Source organism: Euleptes europaea, unplaced genomic scaffold (genome assembly GCF_029931775.1).
Source record: "Euleptes europaea isolate rEulEur1 unplaced genomic scaffold, rEulEur1.hap1 scaffold_99, whole genome shotgun sequence".
Classification (NCBI taxonomy): Eukaryota; Metazoa; Chordata; class Lepidosauria; order Squamata; family Sphaerodactylidae; genus Euleptes; species Euleptes europaea.
In genome coordinates, this window is record NW_026612618.1 from 36,001 (window position 1) to 54,257 (window position 18,257).

Sequence of the window (18,257 nt, forward strand, 5' to 3'; positions counted from 1 at the left end):
CCTTAAGTGGTGGAGAAAGTCGGCATATAAAAACCAACTCTTCTTCTTCTTGTCCAGATTAGAGTCCACTGCTCCAAACCACCGCTCTTAACCACTACACCACACTGGCTCTCTCCTGTTCAAGAACTGGCAGCTCAGGACATTGCAATAATTTTATCCCTCTCCAAAAGATTTCGGTCATTTTTTTTTCTTTTAGAAGGATGGGGAAACTGGCAGGTTTGGTGAACACAACCATCTCCTCCCCTAAGGAGGCAGTGTCTGGTTGGTGACTGGACTGAATGTGATGGCAACCTGGTGTACCTCTGGCTGATCCTATGCCATATGAAGCCATTCTGCTTGCTTACGCAACTCTGGTCAGCTTCCAGGAGTTCCCAGCTCATGTTCTACATTTGCTGACCTAAGCACATGCTCAAAAACAAATAGGACAAACAAGAAAAAGAAACCTTGGAACTGGCCTTTGGTGTTTTAACCTCAGGAATTCATTTAATCCCTGGTCTGTGGACTCAGAGGAACAAAGCCCAGGGCCAAGGGGGACAGGATGGCAGAAATCTGGGAATCGCCATTTTCTGTTTGTTCTGCAGTTTTGATGTAACCTTTGCCCCTTTTCACTGTTCTGCCAGGTAAACAAGACATTCCAGGAGCTAGGTGTCTTCCGTGATCTCGGAGGGATGTGGGAAGAGATAAGACCGAGGATACTAACTTTCATGGAGAAAAGACAGGAAATGGACGTGGTTCGGGTCAGTATGCCGTAACTTGCTTCCCTCCTCCCTCAGATAACACTAGATAGTCGTCCTGTGGCCTGTAGGCTTGTCTTGAATCTGTTTGTTTGAGCGCCTTGACTTGGCACTTCAGCCTCAAGCCAATACGTGCACATCTGTGCAGCAGCTAAATTCTTTTGACAAAGTTGCTTGTGTACAGGGCCTCTTGCCGGTTCAACGTGACAGCGTCCTGGCATGGAGAAGAGAAGGTGCCAATCTCTAGACAGCATTTCCCTTTATGATTTCAGTTAGGATGATTTGTACCGCTTAACTGGAGCAAATCCTGACTGGGGCATAAATCACCCTCACGCACCCCTCCCTCTGTAGGCTGCTGTGAATGTACTACTGTCAAGGGGATGGCTCAGATGAATGTGAAGGCAGAGGATATTCAAGCGCAGGCATTTTCACATTCTGTTATGCATAATCACATCATATGGGTCTCAGAACTAGAGGAGGATGTGATTAAGTATTACCTCACCGGCTGTATGCCTCTCTCTTCCCCTGCCCGACTCTGGAAATTTATTTGAGTTGATTTGATTTATACCTCGCCCTTAAATGAGAGATATATTTAATAACTTACTGCAGAGAATAACAACAATAAATCACGTTCAATTAAAGTATTGTTTCAGAAGCTTTTCGGTCCAATGACAGTCGTGTAGCTTGATGTGTTTCATTCTGGAGACTCGTGTGGTCTTGAGCTTTGACCTGGCTTCAAAGTAAAATGTGCTGTTCTGTTCAATGAGAAGTCACACATTCCTCTTCCATGTTCCCCCACCAACCTGATGAGTACTAGGTTCATCCACAGTGTTGGGTGGATACAGATGATGGTTTATAAAGTGGTAACTTGCCATAATTTCCGCATAAGCTGGTGATACGCACTTGTGCTGACAGGAAACGTCAGCTCTCTTACCCTGTTTTTCAGGCCAGATATGTAAGATGATTTTATCACACACTATACAACACTCCTGCTTCTGATGTATAGCAAAGTTATCACTACTTTTTGGCAGGGTGCTTGGAGAATGCGTGTAAGCCACAAAACTACCCTGAGGGAGAGCTTTTTTTGCTCTGGGGTACCTAGTAATCTATACCATCCTGCCAATAAGTCAAGAAAATGTTACTTCTTAGGAACAAATGAGTGCTGAAATGGTCATTTATACCCACATAGCTTACCAAGAGGCTCCATGTACCCTGTGGCAAGTTACCACTCGATAAATGGTTGTTCATATCCGTCATCTATATCAATGGTTCTCAACCTGGGGCCATATGCCACTCCGGGGGCCCGCAGGATATTCCAAGGGGGCCACAAGTGAAAATTGCATAAATGGGGGGCCACGGCATGAGACTAGGGGGCCATAGAGGGAAGTGAGAAGTGAAGAAAACAAACACATGAAAACCTAACGCATGACTTTCTTCATTGCACTTCTATGCATCATTTGCAACTGTGGATTTTTGTATTGCTGTAATCTTGTGCAACGGTGGTAGAGGCTTTGTTCTCCCTTGTATGTGAACATTGTTGTTAGCGTGTCGTATCCCCTATTTGTAGGGTATATTTTTGTAAATTTCAGTTTCTCAATAAGAATGGCATGTGTGCATTTTGTGTGGCTGTTTGTGCTTCTTTGTTCCTTGGCTATTTACAAACAAAACATTTAAATAGCTACCTTTCTACTGGTAGGACGGGGAACGAAACAAGGTCGGAAGGGGGCCACAATCGGAAAAAGGTTGAGAACCACTAATCTATATCATCCTTTTAAGTTATTAGAAAACTTCTACATGCCTCAGGTGCAAATTGTGGCAAAGCGTACAGTAGAAAATTGCCTTGATGTTCCCTGTGGATGCATGGAAGGAAGGGTGTAGTAGGCAGCATCATACAATACAGGATGGTTCATTAATCATTAAAGATACTCATCCTGAAAATTCAGGGATACTATGTTCAAATCCAGCTAGACATCCAAGCAGTTTTGTTGAACCGAGACCACTTGCTAGAGAAGGGACCCAGACACAGTCAGAAAGCTGTTAAACAGTAGAACTGGTGCATGTGAGAAGAGCATCACATGGTTGGCTGTGCATCTACCAGAAAATGACTCTGTAGCCAGCACCCTCATGCTTGGAAGCCACCCAGAGATGGCCAGTGGTAAGAGCAGAGGAGATTTTCAGGTTGGCAGGTTTGCTGGAGATGATCTTTTTTTTTGAAAGTTAAAAATCACAGAAACTCAAAGTACAAAGTGATGATAAATTCTAGAAATGGCCTTAAGCCAAGGCTCCATTGCAATTGACTGTTTTCTTAACTGGATAGCGTAAGTTGTAGATTTCTTCCTTCCTGTCCACTGCTGCACATTATAATAATAATATTCTCAAGCCTCTTGCCTCAAGGGAAGGCTCCTTGCAGTGGAGGAAAGCTAGCAGAATGGATCTACAGGGTCCAGGTATTAACTTCATCTTTGGGGAGCCACATTTGGCAACTATAAACTCTTCATCATAAACTGGAACACCAGCTGTGCACCATTCCTGCTTTTTGTTTGATTGTACAGAGCAGAATTGGTTCCTGGCTTGTTTGTGTCTAGCTTTACTGTGCTGTCATTTGTTGTCTATAGAGCATTCCTGTACTGGATCATCCCTTTCTATCCAATCATACTTCACTGTCTCTTTGCCCACACTTCTAGTGGAGAACCCTTCAGAATACACTGGCAGAGCTTAACAGCTAGCAGCCACCAAAACAGTTTCTTCTCCTGAGCCTCTCCCGTTCTCAGTGTGGGTTGTTTGTTTTCTTTTGGCAGTGGTATCAGTTTTCCCAGATACGCTGTTCAAGGCTGCCACCTGCTGAAACAAAAATAGAAATGGGAAAGGCACAAGTCAATACCAGAGAGGGCAAGATAAGCGGGCAGGTTTTTAGTTCACTCTTTTAGTTCATCCTTCACTTTACACCTTGTTTTAATGGTAGAGTTCCTGGACAGATAGGTGACCTTTCTGTGACTATTCCACTTCAGAATACAGGCACAGAACTGCATATCCAAATTCTCTGCCTCGCCCGTTGTGTATGGATAGCAAGAAAGGATTACCGTAAGCTAAAACCGCTTATGATCTACTGTTTTTCAAAATTTGGGGAGATTCTTTTTAAAAGCAGGAGCATCCCCCCTCCATTTCAAAACTTTTCTGGTACAGTCCCATGAATGTCGTATGATTTCCTATATAAGATATACCGGTACATAAGTTTAAGACATTTGATAGACATATTAGTGGAAGAAGCATATTTTCTCTCTTCTAAGAGAATCTTGAGACGGAGTAATGTTTTGAATGATATAACATCTGGTAGTATTTTTCCTTTATTTCTTAAATTTAAATTACATGGAAGCTCAGAGGTTGATGTATATTATATTATTTCCCCCTCCCTTTTTCCTTTCTGTACCCCTCTAATATAAAATAAAAATTAAAAAAAAGTTGTATGATTTCCGAATGGGTAGATGGCTTTTATAAGGTAGGTCAACGGGGTGGAAAGAGTCAGTTGCCCAAGTGGTATACTTCACAAGTGTTGAGTGGGGATGCTTCAAAATCAGAACGCCGCTGAAGAGGGCCACAGGCTAGAATTCAGAAAACCCAAGTGCCAGGGCGAGAGAGAGAATGCCCTGGAGAGTTGGTAGAGTGATAAATGGGCTGACATAAAAAATGGTCCATCACCAAAGCCAAGTGAAATGTGCACCCAGAATTGCAGTTGTATGGCTTCTGGCTTAAGTGAAAATAGTAACTTCAGAGGTAAAGCAAATGTAATTGTCTTTCCTGTGTTGATAACATTAGACTTTACTAAAGAACAAGGACCTCTGGCGCCACTACTTGGAAGGTTCAAACTGGACGGTTGAGGATGTTGCTGTGTTCTTGGCAAAATACCCAGAGGATGTTCAGACAGTGAATGGCTCAACCTACTCCTGGAGGGATGCTTTCAACGAGACAGATCGTGCTGTTATGACTATTTCCCGATTCATGGAAGTGAGTATCCTGTTGGTTCTTGGACACTTTCGCCTCTCCTTTCCCTCAAAGCCAATGGTTGGGCCTTCTTTATTCCTCAGGACAATTATATTTTTCTCCATGGTGGTTTAGAAAACGATGTGAAGAAGGCAAGTTCTATGCTTGGGATTATTAGGAGAGGAACTGGGGGAAAAGGCCAGGATTGTAATACCCTTTTGTAGATCTATGGTGTGTCTGTGTACAGGTCTGGTCACTGCAACTCAAAAAGAGTGCGGGGAAAAGGTTCAGGAAGGTAGACTTCAGTGGACTTAGAAGGGAGTAACTCTCGTTAGGATGGCTGTGTAAAATGGTTATGGGATTGAATTGCCTTCCCTATGAGAAAAGGCTCAAGAATTTGAGGCTTTTCATTTTAGAAAAATAAATGACTAGGTGTAGTGTTGGGAGGGAAGAGCATGGCAGAGGTTTACCTCTTTGGAGAATGCCAGATAGAATTTTTTTTAAAATAAACAGAGTCTGCATGAAGCAACTTGCAATGTAAAATGAAACAATGTAAACTTTATACAGAGTAATTAAAACAAATTTAAAACTCACTAAACTAGCTATCAGCAGTATTCCAGAAACAACAGCTAAAATCAGCAAAAAAAACAAAAAAAACGCCACAAATAAACTTCTGATTCATTTTCTGCTTTCATCCCAGTGTGTCAATTTGGACAAGCTGGAACCTGTGCCAAACGAGGTGCGTCTTATCAACAAGTCCATGGAGCTGCTGGACCAGCGGAGATTTTGGGCAAGCATCGTCTTCCCTGAAGTTGCTCCTGGCAGCACAAAGTTGCCTCACCACGTCAAATACAAGATACGGATGGACATAGACAATGTAGAAAGGACGAACAAAATTAAGGACGGGTGAGTGTTCCTCAGAGAGACGTTGTTGAGTTCACAGATGCAGAGAAGCCAGCTCTAGAGTGTCCAACAGGCAATAATCTGTGGTGCTTTGGTGCAGGTTCTGGGACCCAGGTCCTCGAGCGGACCCTTTTGAAGACATGCGCTATGTCTGGGGAGGCTTTGCTTACCTACAGGATGTTGTGGAGCAGGCAATCATCCGATCTCTAACAGGCTCTGAGAAGAAAACGGGCGTGTATATCCAGCAGATGCCGTACCCCTGTTATGTGGATGACATGTAAGTTTCTGCGTAAATGAGTGGTCATACAACATGGTTAGGGCTACCAGATTAGGTCAAAATTAGCCTGAATTTTTAGAAGTAGCAAATTTTGTAGCCAATTGGCACAGCCCCTTAAGCTGTCCATTTTGGCAGTGTTGGGAACGGTGCCGGAAAAGAACTTCTATGAGTGGGACACAGAGATGGGAATCATTCTCTATATGGTGCCATTTTGTCAAAGGTAGTGTCGCTGAAGATGAAGAAGCCATTCTAGGAATCCTGCTTGGACTGTCTCACAGACACTTTCCACATGGTAATAACAAGAGCAGCTTGTACTTCCTGGGTCCAGCTTGTACTTCCTGGGTCGGCACTGCTCAGGGATACATTTTGTGTATTCTGTTTCAACACTGGCCAGCTAGACAAGGAGATGGTCTTACTCTTGGCAGTTTGTGCAGAGCATCTTTTAGTAGTCAAAACTATAATACCACCGGCTTTCTGCTCAGCTATCACGACTCATGAACACTAACAGGCAGGTTCATGGATAGATCTTTTTAAAACCATATCAGGTGGCAGCTCAAAACAGTGAATTGAAAATGTTTGTTTTATTTATGTATTGAAAACATTTTAATGCCACCTTTCCACCCGATCACAATTCATGAGGCAGTGAATATAAACATTAAAACATTTTTTTAAATAAATTTTTTATTATTTTTCCAAAATTATTAATCACATAGTTTAACAATGACATAAACAATAAAAATAAAAACAAATAGGTAACATTGTTAAAATTTTTATCTATAATAAAGAATTGTTGACTTCCCCTACACCTCCCTTCATCTTGTGATGAATTAGTAATCTCCTTTGCACAATAAACATTAAAACATTTGAGCAATTAAAAACACATAGTGCTAGGAGGAGGGGCCGGTAACTGTTATTGGGTTGTGTGATGGGATGTAAAGAAATGCTCCCTTTTTGTCTGCCCCAAACCTACTTCCAGTTCAAGATCATAACTCCTGTCCTTTGCCTCCCTCCTCCCTTTCCTTCTGGCCTGGTTCCCTGCTAGTTTCCTGCATGTCATGAGCCGATCCATGCCTCTCTTCATGGTCCTGGCTTGGATTTACTCCGTGGCGATAATCATCAAAGGGATCGTGTACGAGAAGGAAGCCCGACTGAAAGAGACCATGAGGATCATGGGGCTGAACAACGGCATCCTCTGGCTCAGCTGGTTCATCAGCAGCCTCATCCCCCTCCTCTTGAGCGCCGGGCTCCTGGTGCTGATCCTCAAGGTGCGGCTGGCTCCGGGTTTCATTGTGGTCATCGGTGGGACCCTTGATGGTTGGTTTAGCGCAGTGACTAAACTGCGAGTCACACGCAGTGCAATCCTAAGCAGAGTTTGGCGCCTCAATGCCTGTTGCCTTCAATGGTCAATAAAGGGTGTAACTCTTATTGATCTACTTTCTCACTGAGATGCAAGGAGGATTACATAATTCAGACAACGCAGTAAGAAAAATATGTATAACAAACGGTGTTAAAAATGGATCACACAATTAGAGAACGGTGCAATAAAAAGACGATATAGTGTATACAATGAATAATGCAATGAAGGCTGCCTAAAATTTCACAGGACTTAACTATAACCCCCGTTCCCTTTACAAAAATGCCCTCCTGAACTCTGCGCAGGATTGCACTGGAAGACCCTCGTTTACATCTCCAGTCAGTCATAGTCTCCTTAGGTGGCTATACCACACCAGTACCACAGCCCTGAGAGGTAGACCAGTATTTTATTCTTCCCAGTATTTTATTCTTTTCTCAGGAAGCTGAGGTAGTGCATATACTTACTTCAGCTGTATGAAAATGCTGAGAGCCGTTTGTGGTGCAAATTTCTTCCACTCTTTCTCTCACATTCTTCTGCCTCTGAAGCATTACATAGCAGCTCTCCTAGTGACTTCTGCTTGTTACTTCTTACTCCATTAGAGGCAGCGTGATGTAGTGATTAGAGTGTTGGGCTATAACTAGCGAGACCCAAGTTTAAATCCCCTGCCTGGCATTTAACTCACTGGCTGGCCTTGGCCTAGTCACCCTCTTGCAGCCTAAACTACCTCACAAGGTTGTTAGGAGGATCAGATTTGGGGAGGGAACCATGTTCTCTACCCTGAGCTCCTTTGGCAAAGGGTGAGATAACACTCTAATAAATAAATAATACATCGATGAACTGGAGTGACCGAAAGGCCTAGGCTGAGGGTTGCATAAGCACATGACGCAACGTCTCATTCTACAGTGCAGATTTGTAGCCCAAAGAAAAAAGCAAGCAAATAGACAGAGAGAAGATGACATGCCTCACTCCAAAAGAGCCACCGGCTGAGCCATCCTTAAACATCTGTTGTGCTGTGGCCACTATTTTTCTTTATTTGTTCTTAGCAGCTCACCTTACATTGGAACTGTCACGCGGGAGACTGGAAGGCTTCTACATTAAAATGTAGCTCCTTCTGCACCCGGATACAGCTTTGTTCGATATAGGGAGAGAAACGGAAGGGGGAGCGTTGCTAGGTAGCGAGTGGAAGTTGCTGGGTTTGCTAATGTTCCATGCTAGTCAATTGTCAATGAGTTAGGGCTAATTTGAATTTTAATTCTCTATTTGTCCCTGTTCTGGCATTCCTTCCATGTGTTTCTGTTCTCATCACAGTCTTGAAGGCTATCTCAGAGTTCACTGCTGTAGACCCCTGGTAGCCATAGGCCAGAGGTTTTTGTTGTTTTTTAAAATAGATATTTATACCCTGTTTTTCTTCCCAAAGCAGTTTATATTGTTGTTTTCCCTGCTTCCACTTTATCTTTGCTATAACCCTGTGAGATAGGTTAGGCTGAGAGAGTGATCGGTCCATGGTCACCCAGTAAGCTTCCATGGGAATTCTAACCTGGGTTTCCCACACCCTATTTTGACACTCCAACCACTACCTTGAATCCCAAGAATCTCTGGCTTATTCAATGGATGTTCCGTGCAGATCATGTACTTTGAAGCCATCCGTATCTATGATGGATGTTAACAGATCAATCACTGCAATACATCATTGAATTATGAGAGAGGCAACCTGTTCCTGTTCTTGGTTTGGGCATCAGGAACCTGCGTTCAAATCCTTGCCCAGCCAAGAGACTCCAGGGGCAGCCTTGGATAAGTCATTGCCTCTCTGCCTAACATGACTGCATGGAGGCTAAAATCCTGCTCTGAATGTCTAGAAGAAAGGATGCAAAAGTAATAGCATGACCATATCCATGATCGAGCTTGGCAACAGAGGGCCAAGGACTCGGCTCAGTGAGTGTGGCTAGAGGGGATGGCTAAGCAGTAGGACCTTTCTGTACATCGACAGTGTAAAGTGCTGTCAAGTTGCAGCCAATGCATAGCAACCCCATAGGGTTTTCAAGGCAAGAGACGGTCAGAGGTGGTTTGCCATTGCCATCCACTGGGTAACGACCCTAGACTTATTTGGTGGTCTCTCAGCCCTGTGGTCTCCCATCCATCCCAGGGCTGACCCTGCTTAGCTTCTGAGATCTGACAAGATAAGGCTAGCCTGGGCCATCCAGGTCAGGGCTTTCTATGTTACACAATGGCACAAATGCAGGTTTGACGCTGACAATGTATTGGACAGAAAGCTGTAGCCACTTTCTCCCTGATGAGTTGGTGCATTTGTAGCCCTGCTTGCAAATACAATTTTGCCCTGTCTTCTTTGTTCATTTAAATAGTTCTAGGTGTATTTCTTTCTCTAAAAAATAACAACATAATTTGGCCGAAGTGTTTCTGCTGCTATAACTGGTCATCTCTTTATCCAGAATGGGAACCTGCTGCCCTACAGTGATCCCAGCGTGGTGTTCGTCTTCCTGTCATTCTTCGGCATGGTGACCATCTTGCAGTGCTTCCTCATCAGCACCTTATTCTCGAGGGCCAACATGGCGGCAGCATGCGGAGGAATCATCTACTTCACTCTCTACTTGCCCTACGTTCTGTGTGTTGCCTGGCAGGATTATGTTGGCTTCTCTCTCAAAATATTTGCCGTGAGTAAACATGGACTTAGGTTTCAGGCTAGGCCAGGCAGAGCTCCTAGGGTCTTTTACTGCGACGAGGAGTAAAAAAGCCAACCACTGGTCCAAATGAGGCCTCAAAGAGGATTTTCTGTGGCCTGGTCAAATGTTTCCCTTAGCCCACCTTTCCACGCTCCACACTGACAGGCCTGGCCCCTGGAGTACTGCTCCACTCTTTCATGATTCGCTGCATGTTTGTCCCATTCTTCCTCCTGAAGTGATGTTGAGGGAAGGGAACCTTTTAAACCACATGCCCACACATGCCCAGTGTGGTGTAGTGGTTAAGAGTGGTGGTTTGGGTGGTAGACTCTAATCTGGAGAACCAAGTTTGATTCCCAACTCCTCTACATGAGCGGTGGAGGCTAATCTGGTGAACCATGCTGGTTTCTCCATTCCTACGCATGAAGCCAGCTGGGTGACCTCGGGCTAGTCACAGCTCTCTTAGAGCTCTCTCAGCCCCACCTACCTCACAAGTTGTCTGTTGTGGGAAGGGGAAGAGAAGGTGATTGTAAGCCGGTTTGATTCTTCCTTAAGTGGTGGAGAAAGTCGGCATATAAAAACCAACTACTCTTCCTCCTTCTCCACCACCAAATTAATTACTGGCAATTACAAAGTTCCTTCCCACTCCTGAAGCTGCCCCATTCACTAACGTAGTCCACTTGTAGGGTATTTTAAATTCTTAAGCATTATTCTTTATGCCTCTTCAAATAAGATGAGCTCCTTTGGGGTTAGTGTGGTCATCAAATTGTCCTGCCAATCAGCAAGGAGTATTTTGCCACACATTAGGATAAAAGTCCTCCATGAGTCAGGTATGGTTCTTTGCCATCTGATTGTACAACTAGTCAAAAGTCAACTAATAAGAAACTGTCTTCTTTGCCCTGCCTACTTGGTACCAAACATCACTGGAGCAGCATTGGATCCACTGGGGTAACATGCTGAATAAACATTTGATCCCGGTTACTGCAGTGTTTGTTTAGCGAGATTCAAATCCAGTTGCACCTTAAAGAACAAGATTTCCAGGGTCTAAGCTTTCAAGAGTCAAAGCTTATACTTGGGAAATCTTGTTGGTCTCTGAGGTACTACTAGACTCAGATCTTGTTCTTCTACTGCAGACCAACATGGCTACCAACCTGAAGCAGTGTATGTTTGTAACTATGGCACACCTAATCTTATCAATTGCTTGCATTTCTTCCTGTTAAAATATGATTGATGAATACACTAGTAATTAGTATCTTTCCTCTCCAGAGCCTGCTTTCTCCTGTAGCCTTTGGGTTTGGCTGCGAATATCTCTCCCTGTTTGAAGAGCAGGGCATTGGAGTACAGTGGGAGAACATCCTTGAAAGCCCCATAGAAGATGACAGCTTCAACCTGACCACTTCTTTTTACATGATGATGTTGGATACTTTTCTGTATGGGATTATGACTTGGTACATTGAGTCTGTTTTCCCAGGTGAGTCTTCCTCACTGGAAAGGTTGAATCTCTTTTCATTGGGCTCCAGTACTCAGTGCCTCCCCAGGTGGATCCATCTGCCTGCTGAGGGTACCTCTGCTTCTATGGGGTGAACCTGGGAGATACCGGGCACCGCAGCAGCAGGTTTTTAAGTCTACTGGAAATAGTAACTGCTATGTGGTTGCTTACCTAGGAGATCTCAGGGCATTGTAGCCTCATAGTGGTCACAGCAGCAGATCTAGCAGCAGATTCAGAAGCGGCATTATATGGTGGTTAGAGTGTCAGACTAGGATTTGGGAGACCCAGGCACAGATCTCTTCTCTGCTGTGGAATCTTGCCTGTCACACACACTCAGTCAAAACCTACCTCATAAAACTCTTAACCTTGAGGATAAAATGGAGAAGGAGAGAAAGTTGTAAGCCACTGTGGCCCCCAATGTTGAGAAAAGTGGGTTATAAATGAAGTAAGCAAATACAGGACCTTGCAGCTTGAGACAGCCACACATCCATGGCTTGTTTATGCACATTAGAGATCATTGAGGGGCCATGCCCATTGGGTTAAAACTGGTATATCTAGTCCAACCCCCTGCATAATGCAGGATATTTACAACTACCCCCCCACACACACACAGTGACCCCTGCTCCATGCCCAGAAGATGACAAAAAACCCTCCAGGATCCCTGGCCAATTTGGCCTGGAGGAAAGTTGCTTCCTGGTCCCAAAGTGGCAATTGGCATTACCCTGGGCATGTAAGAAAGGGCCACAAGAGCCAAGCACTGACGCCAACACTTCCTGCCCTCCCTCTCATGATTTGCATCTTCGTCTTCATCTTCTTCACCACCTTCACCCTCTTCACCACATTCTTCTTCATCACCACCTTCACCTTCGCCACCTTCACCCTCGCCACCTTCACCACCATCATCTTCTTCTTCATCACCACCTTCACCATCTTCTTCACCATCACTACCTTCACCATCACCATCACTACCTTCACCATCACCATCTTCTTCACCATCACTACCTTCACCATCTTCTTCACCTTCACCATCTCCTTCACCACCTTCACCTTCATCACCTTCCCTGCCTTCATCTTCTTCTTTTTATTATTGCTATTTGCCAGATAAAACAGAGGCAGGCCTTTTGCAAAGAGTGAATTGGAGTGTTCAGGGCTCGGTGAGACCCTCACCCAGTTAATGACAAGACTGCCTTGGACTTCTGGCAGATTTGCGCCCTGGGCAGGACAATGTGGGCTGGGCTAGCTCTACAGGACCGGATCCAGTAATCCTCCATTCCATTGGCAGAAGAGCCAGTTAAGTTGGAGAAAGGTTCCTTAGGCTGGAGGAAGGCGTCAAACTTTGCTCAGCGGAGCGGTAGGATAAGGGAAGGGTCCAACTTAATGTTTGCAGAGTAGCACAAAATAGCCAGTGCGGTGTCATGGCTGCAGTGGTAGGCGAGAATCAGGGACACCTGGGTTAAGATCCCCCTTCTGCCATAAGCTTGCTGGGTGACCTCAGATCAGTCATTCTCTCTCAGCCTAACCTACTCACAGGGTTGTTGTGAGGGTAAAATGGAGGAAGGGGGAGCCATGTATGCTGCTCTAAGCTCCTTGAAGGAAGCAGGGCAGAGGGGGGGGGAACGTACAAGAAGGATAGAATCCACCACTTCAAGAGCAGTTTTATTGTTTGCACATCCAGAAGATGAGACGCAATTCTCCTAAATCTCTTTGTCTCCTGCTCCAGGCCAGTATGGCATTCCCAGGCCCTGGTACTTTCCCTTCTTGAAGAGCTATTGGTGCGGTGAGGAATCTGAGCAGCAGCAGCTCCCTTCTGTCCGCACAGGATCATCTGAAAGTAAGTGACTGATCTCCCACCTTAACTGCACACTCTGAGACAAGTCAGTCTACAAGAGGGCTCAAGCTAATGCTGAATAGAAAAGCACCTTGGCCTGCTCCATCAAGGGAATTCTTACGCTGTAGTCTCGAGTGCCAAGACAAACCTAGCCTAAGCCTGCCTAACGGCAACAGGAAACTTGCCCTTACTTGACTCAGCCTAGTGCAGACAGACATACGTGTGCACACGCTCCAGCCAACGCTTCTTTAGAGGAAAGCGCTCCAACGCATTAGACTTCCTCTAGGGAAGTTACATTTCCAAGAACTGCTTCCCTGTGGATTGCCATTTTTGCAATCCATATGCCATGTCTGCATGAAATGCAACAACTGAGCCAGTGTGGTGTAGTGATTAAGAACAATGGCTTGGAGTGGTGGACTCTAATCTGGAGAACCGGGTTTGATTCCCCACTCCTACATATGAGCGGTGGATGCTAATCTGGTGAACCAGGTTGGTTTCCCCAATCCTACACATGAAGCCAGCTGGGTGACCTTGGGCTAGTCACAGCTCTTTAGAGCTCTTAGCCCCAACCAACCTCACAGGTTGTCTGTTGTAGGGAGGGGAAGGGAAGGTGATTGTAAGCCGATTTGATTCTTCCTTAGAGAGAGAAAGTGGTAGAGAAAGTTGGCATATAAAAACCAACTTTTCCTCCTCCTCTCTTCTGATGCCCTCCTGCCTAGTACTTAAGTAGCCTGAGAGAATTCATAATATCCTCTACTTTACTAAATAATTTACTTTCCTGCCCCACAGTCTGTGTAGAAGAAGAGCCAAGTCATCTTATCCTTGGAGTATCCATTCAGAGCCTGGTGAAGGTTTATCGTGATGGCAAAAAGCTGGCTGTAGATGGCCTCACACTGAATTTCTATGAGGGACAGATCACCTCCTTCCTGGGACACAACGGAGCTGGGAAAACAACCACAATGTAAGCGAAAAATCAGGACAAACCTTTCTCTGTTTCCTATTTCCCTCTTGTGGTTTTGGACTCAATTTCCCTTCTGTTCCATTTAGGTCCATCTTGACGGGATTATTTCCACCAACCTCTGGCACGGCTTTTATCCTGGGCAAAGATATCCGCTCTGAACTCAGCAGCATTCGGCAGAATCTAGGGGTCTGCCCTCAACACAATGTCCTGTTTGATGAGTGAGTTCACATCATGCATCACAGTTGCCTTGTACTGCAGATTCTTTCAGAAGCAGCAGAATATCTGCCGTTATGACAGGAAGGCTGTGTGTGAAAGTAGAGGGCTTTTACACTACAAATACCCCTGGGTACACTGCAGTTCCCCCCTTCCTATATTGCACTCAACAATGGGACCCGTTGGCAATGACCATACCACACCCTATTTGGTATTCTAGGGTGTTATCACCCTTACTTTCACAGTGCCTTCAAGTGTTGTACTTCTGTACCAATCTGAACATTAAAAAGTTCATATTTGTTCCGGGGGGTGGGGTGATATGAGGACTTCGTATCACATACGTAATGGGAGCTTTGAGCCACATTTAAGTAACATGTTTTTTGCAATGGAGACAATAGTGGCTGTATGGGGCAATTAAAATGCTGTGGAAATAGTACAGGAGGCTGAAGCTGATTCTCCCCACGTGCCATGGTCATGTTCAGAAAAGGGATAGCATGCGCTTGGGAGGCACAAAACTCCCATTGCATGTCTGAAAGGAAGTCCTCTTGTCATCCCCCAACAAACACAAAGACTTCATAACAGGAAAACTGGATCCTCTGACCTATGAGTGGAGCTCCGCCCATGGAATGACACCTTCCCACCTCTTCCTGTAACCCCACAGCATCCACTGAAATGCTTCTCTGGGGGTCTCCAGGAACAGGACCTGGCACAATGTGGGGATTTAAAGTGGGAGGGGAGTGGTGAAAATTGCCCCTCTTCCACTGGTGAAAGCACCTTAGTGCCGGCAATAAAAGTCTGGAGGAGCAATGAACGTTTGAAAACTAGTGTTAAATTTATGTTTCCCCCAAACAGTATTTAGTTGAGGCTTCTGGGTGCCTGTTTACTGTGTATCTTCAGACCTGTACTTTTGCTCCATATGTTACAGTAGAAACAAATGGTTGAAAAATGTTTTATCAGTCCTGTAATCTGCAAAGTAAGGACCTTTCCTCTCTCACACTGGCTGTGCAGCCAAAACGAGTTCCCTTCTCTGAGCCGCCTTAAATGACCACTGCCTGTGCCAGATGTTCAAAGGCTATGAGTTAGGCCCTTCCAAGTTACACAGCTGGCTTGTAAAGAATTTGCTTTTTTAAAATAAGTTATTTCCTTTTATTTGTCTTTTTGTTTCTAAGATGTACTGAGAATGCAGGGGTTATGGTACATTTTTTTAAACTATGTCCACAAATGACCTTACTTTAAAAACAAACAAACCAGAAGTTTTCCTAGTATGCAATGCATTTTGGCTCAGAAAATTTGCCCCGTGACCTGTGCACAAGAATAGATTGGCTTGCTATGCATCATATTTCTTAAGACTAGGACATGGGTCGCATAATAGCAGGGCATAGGAGCCAGTTCTGAATTCTAGTCTCCCTTTCCTGGATGGCCCAAGGCAAACTGAGTCTCCATGAGCATTGCCGTTTGTATTTCATGCACAGGCAAAGATCTTAGTGTTTTCTATCTGAGCCCTATGAAAACATATTTTGCTCTGAGAATGTTTGGACTTCTGTAATAGGTCAATATGAAGAACAAACAACATGCATAATTTTTTCTCACAAAGAGTGTGATCATTCTTCCCATACCTAGGCTGACGGTGGAAGAGCACATCTGGTTTTATGCACGCCTGAAGGGGCTATCGGAAAAGTTGGTGAAAAGGGAGATGGAGCAGATGGCTATAGATGTTGGCCTGCCTCACAAACTGAAATCAAAGACAAGTAAACTCTCTGGTAAATTTCGTTTCTCTAGCCTTGCTTGTCTTATCTGCGTAGCCATAAGAACATAAGAAGAGGTCTGGCAGATCAGACTGAAGGTCCATCTTGTCCAGTATCCTGTCTCTGGCAGAGGTGATGCCTCTGGGTAGCATGTAAGCAGGTCTTTCAGCCAAATTACTCAGCAATGGTTACTTCAACTGGGGAGGGGTCGTGGCTCAATGGTAGAGCATCTGCTTGGCACGCAGAAGGTCCCAGGTTCAATCCCCAGCATCTCCAGTTAAAGGGACTAGGCAAGTAGGTGGTGTGAAAGACCCCTGCCTGAGACCCTGGAGAGCTGCTGCCGGTCTGAGAAGTCAATACTGACTTCAATGGACCAAGGGTCTGATTCGGTATAAGGCAGCTTCATGTGTACTTTAGTACTGAGAGGCATACTGTTTGTGAATATGAAATTGCTGTTCAGCTATCATGGCTAATAGCTGTTGGCAGATCTGGCCTCCGTGAAGTTGTCTAGTCCATTTTGAGTTTTTGGGCATCCCCTCTTCCTGGAGCGGTGAATTTCACATGTTAACTCCTGTGGGAAGAACTACTTCCTTTTCTTCTAAATTAATTGCACTGAGCAACCCTTTCCAGAGAGGGAGAAAAAGCTTTTAAGATGCTATTGGACTTGTCTTCTCCTGCAGGCTGACACAACTACCCACCTGAAACTTCTTTCTAAACCAATCACCCTCAAACACTTCAACATTTTTATAACCCATTCTGGGGGTGCTTGCACCCTGGGATCACTTTGGTTGCCCTTTTCCAGCTCTACGATATCTTTTTTTTTTTTTAGTTTAGGTAACCAGAACTATGCATCATATGCCCCAAATCTGTACTCTCCGTAGTTAAAAGCATTACAATACCCGGCTATTTTTATTCTCATTCCTTTCCCTAATAATCTGTACCATAAAAATGTCTTGATGCCCGTGAGCTATCTACTAGGAGAGACTGTAGGCCAGTTAACATAAGAACATAAGAAAAGCCGTGCTGGATCAGCCCAAGGGCCATCAAGTCCGGCAGTTTGTTCATACAGTGGCCAACCAGGTGCCTCTAGGAAGCCCACAAACAAGACGGCTGCAGCAGCATCCTGCCTGTATTCCACAGCACCCAACATAATAGGCATGCTCCTCGGATACTGTAGAGAATAGGTATGCATCATGACTAGTATCCGTTTTTACTAATAGCCATGAATAGCCCTCTCCTCCATGAACATGTCCACTCCCCTCTTAAAGCCTCGGATAAGATTAAATTAAACTTTACAGAGCCGGTGTGGTATAGCAGTTGGATTGGGGTTCAAATCTCCACTCTGTCCTGCAGCTCAGACCATTCATTCTCTGTCAGTCCACACTGTTGTTGAAGATAAAATGGGGGAAGGGAGAGAGAGCCCCTTCTCCAAAGGGCAGGTTGAAATGTACTAGACAGACTAAATGGTATTAATTCTATCCCTCCTGGTTTTGCTTCACAGGTGGCATGCAGAGAAAGCTTTCTGTAGCACTGGCCTTCGTAGGTGGCTCTAAAGTTGTCATTCTGGATGAGCCAACGGCGGGCGTCGATCCTTATTCTCGCCGAGGGATCTGGGAGCTACTTTTAAAATATCGCCAAGGTACCTGCCCTTTCCTTTAGCAGATCTGCTTGCATGAGCATTAATTAGGTTGTAGCTGCAAATGATGGCATGAAAAGACAGATGCCAGTGTAGTTAAGATTAGTGGTTTGGAGCACTGGACTCTAATCTGGAGAACCAGGTTTGATTCCCCACTCCTCCGCATGAATGGAGCAGGCTAATCTGTTGAACTGGATTGGTTTCCCCACTCCTACACATGAAACCAGCTGGGTGACCTTGGGCTAGTCACAGTTCTCTTAGAGCTCTCTCAGCCCCACCTACCTCACAGGGTGTCTGTTGTGGGGAGGGGAAGGAAAGGTGATTGTAAGCCAGTTTGATTCTTCCTTAAGTGGTAGAGAAAGTCGGCATATAAAAACCAACTCTTCTTTTTCTAAATCAGGGGTGTCGAACTCATTTGTTACAAGGTCAAGCTATGACATAAATGTCACTTGGTCGGGCCAGGC

At 44.8% G+C, this 18,257-nt stretch overlaps 1 protein-coding gene across 1 annotated transcript in view; it reads left to right on the forward strand.

Moving 5' to 3' along the window:
* Positions 1–18,257, forward strand: part of LOC130493177 (phospholipid-transporting ATPase ABCA1-like) — a gene marked incomplete at both ends in the record, with an annotated part of 62,272 nt that overhangs the window by 33,025 nt on the left and 10,990 nt on the right. Inside the window, 12 exons of the mRNA XM_056866880.1 lie at positions 621–737; positions 4,548–4,736; positions 5,413–5,618; positions 5,716–5,892; positions 6,935–7,157; positions 9,694–9,915; positions 11,188–11,392; positions 13,131–13,241; positions 14,028–14,199; positions 14,286–14,417; positions 16,033–16,172; positions 17,659–17,796. Coding sequence (XP_056722858.1) covers positions 621–737; positions 4,548–4,736; positions 5,413–5,618; positions 5,716–5,892; positions 6,935–7,157; positions 9,694–9,915; positions 11,188–11,392; positions 13,131–13,241; positions 14,028–14,199; positions 14,286–14,417; positions 16,033–16,172; positions 17,659–17,796 — 2,032 coding nt within the window. The remainder of the gene's footprint in view (positions 1–620; positions 738–4,547; positions 4,737–5,412; positions 5,619–5,715; positions 5,893–6,934; positions 7,158–9,693; positions 9,916–11,187; positions 11,393–13,130; positions 13,242–14,027; positions 14,200–14,285; positions 14,418–16,032; positions 16,173–17,658; positions 17,797–18,257) is intronic.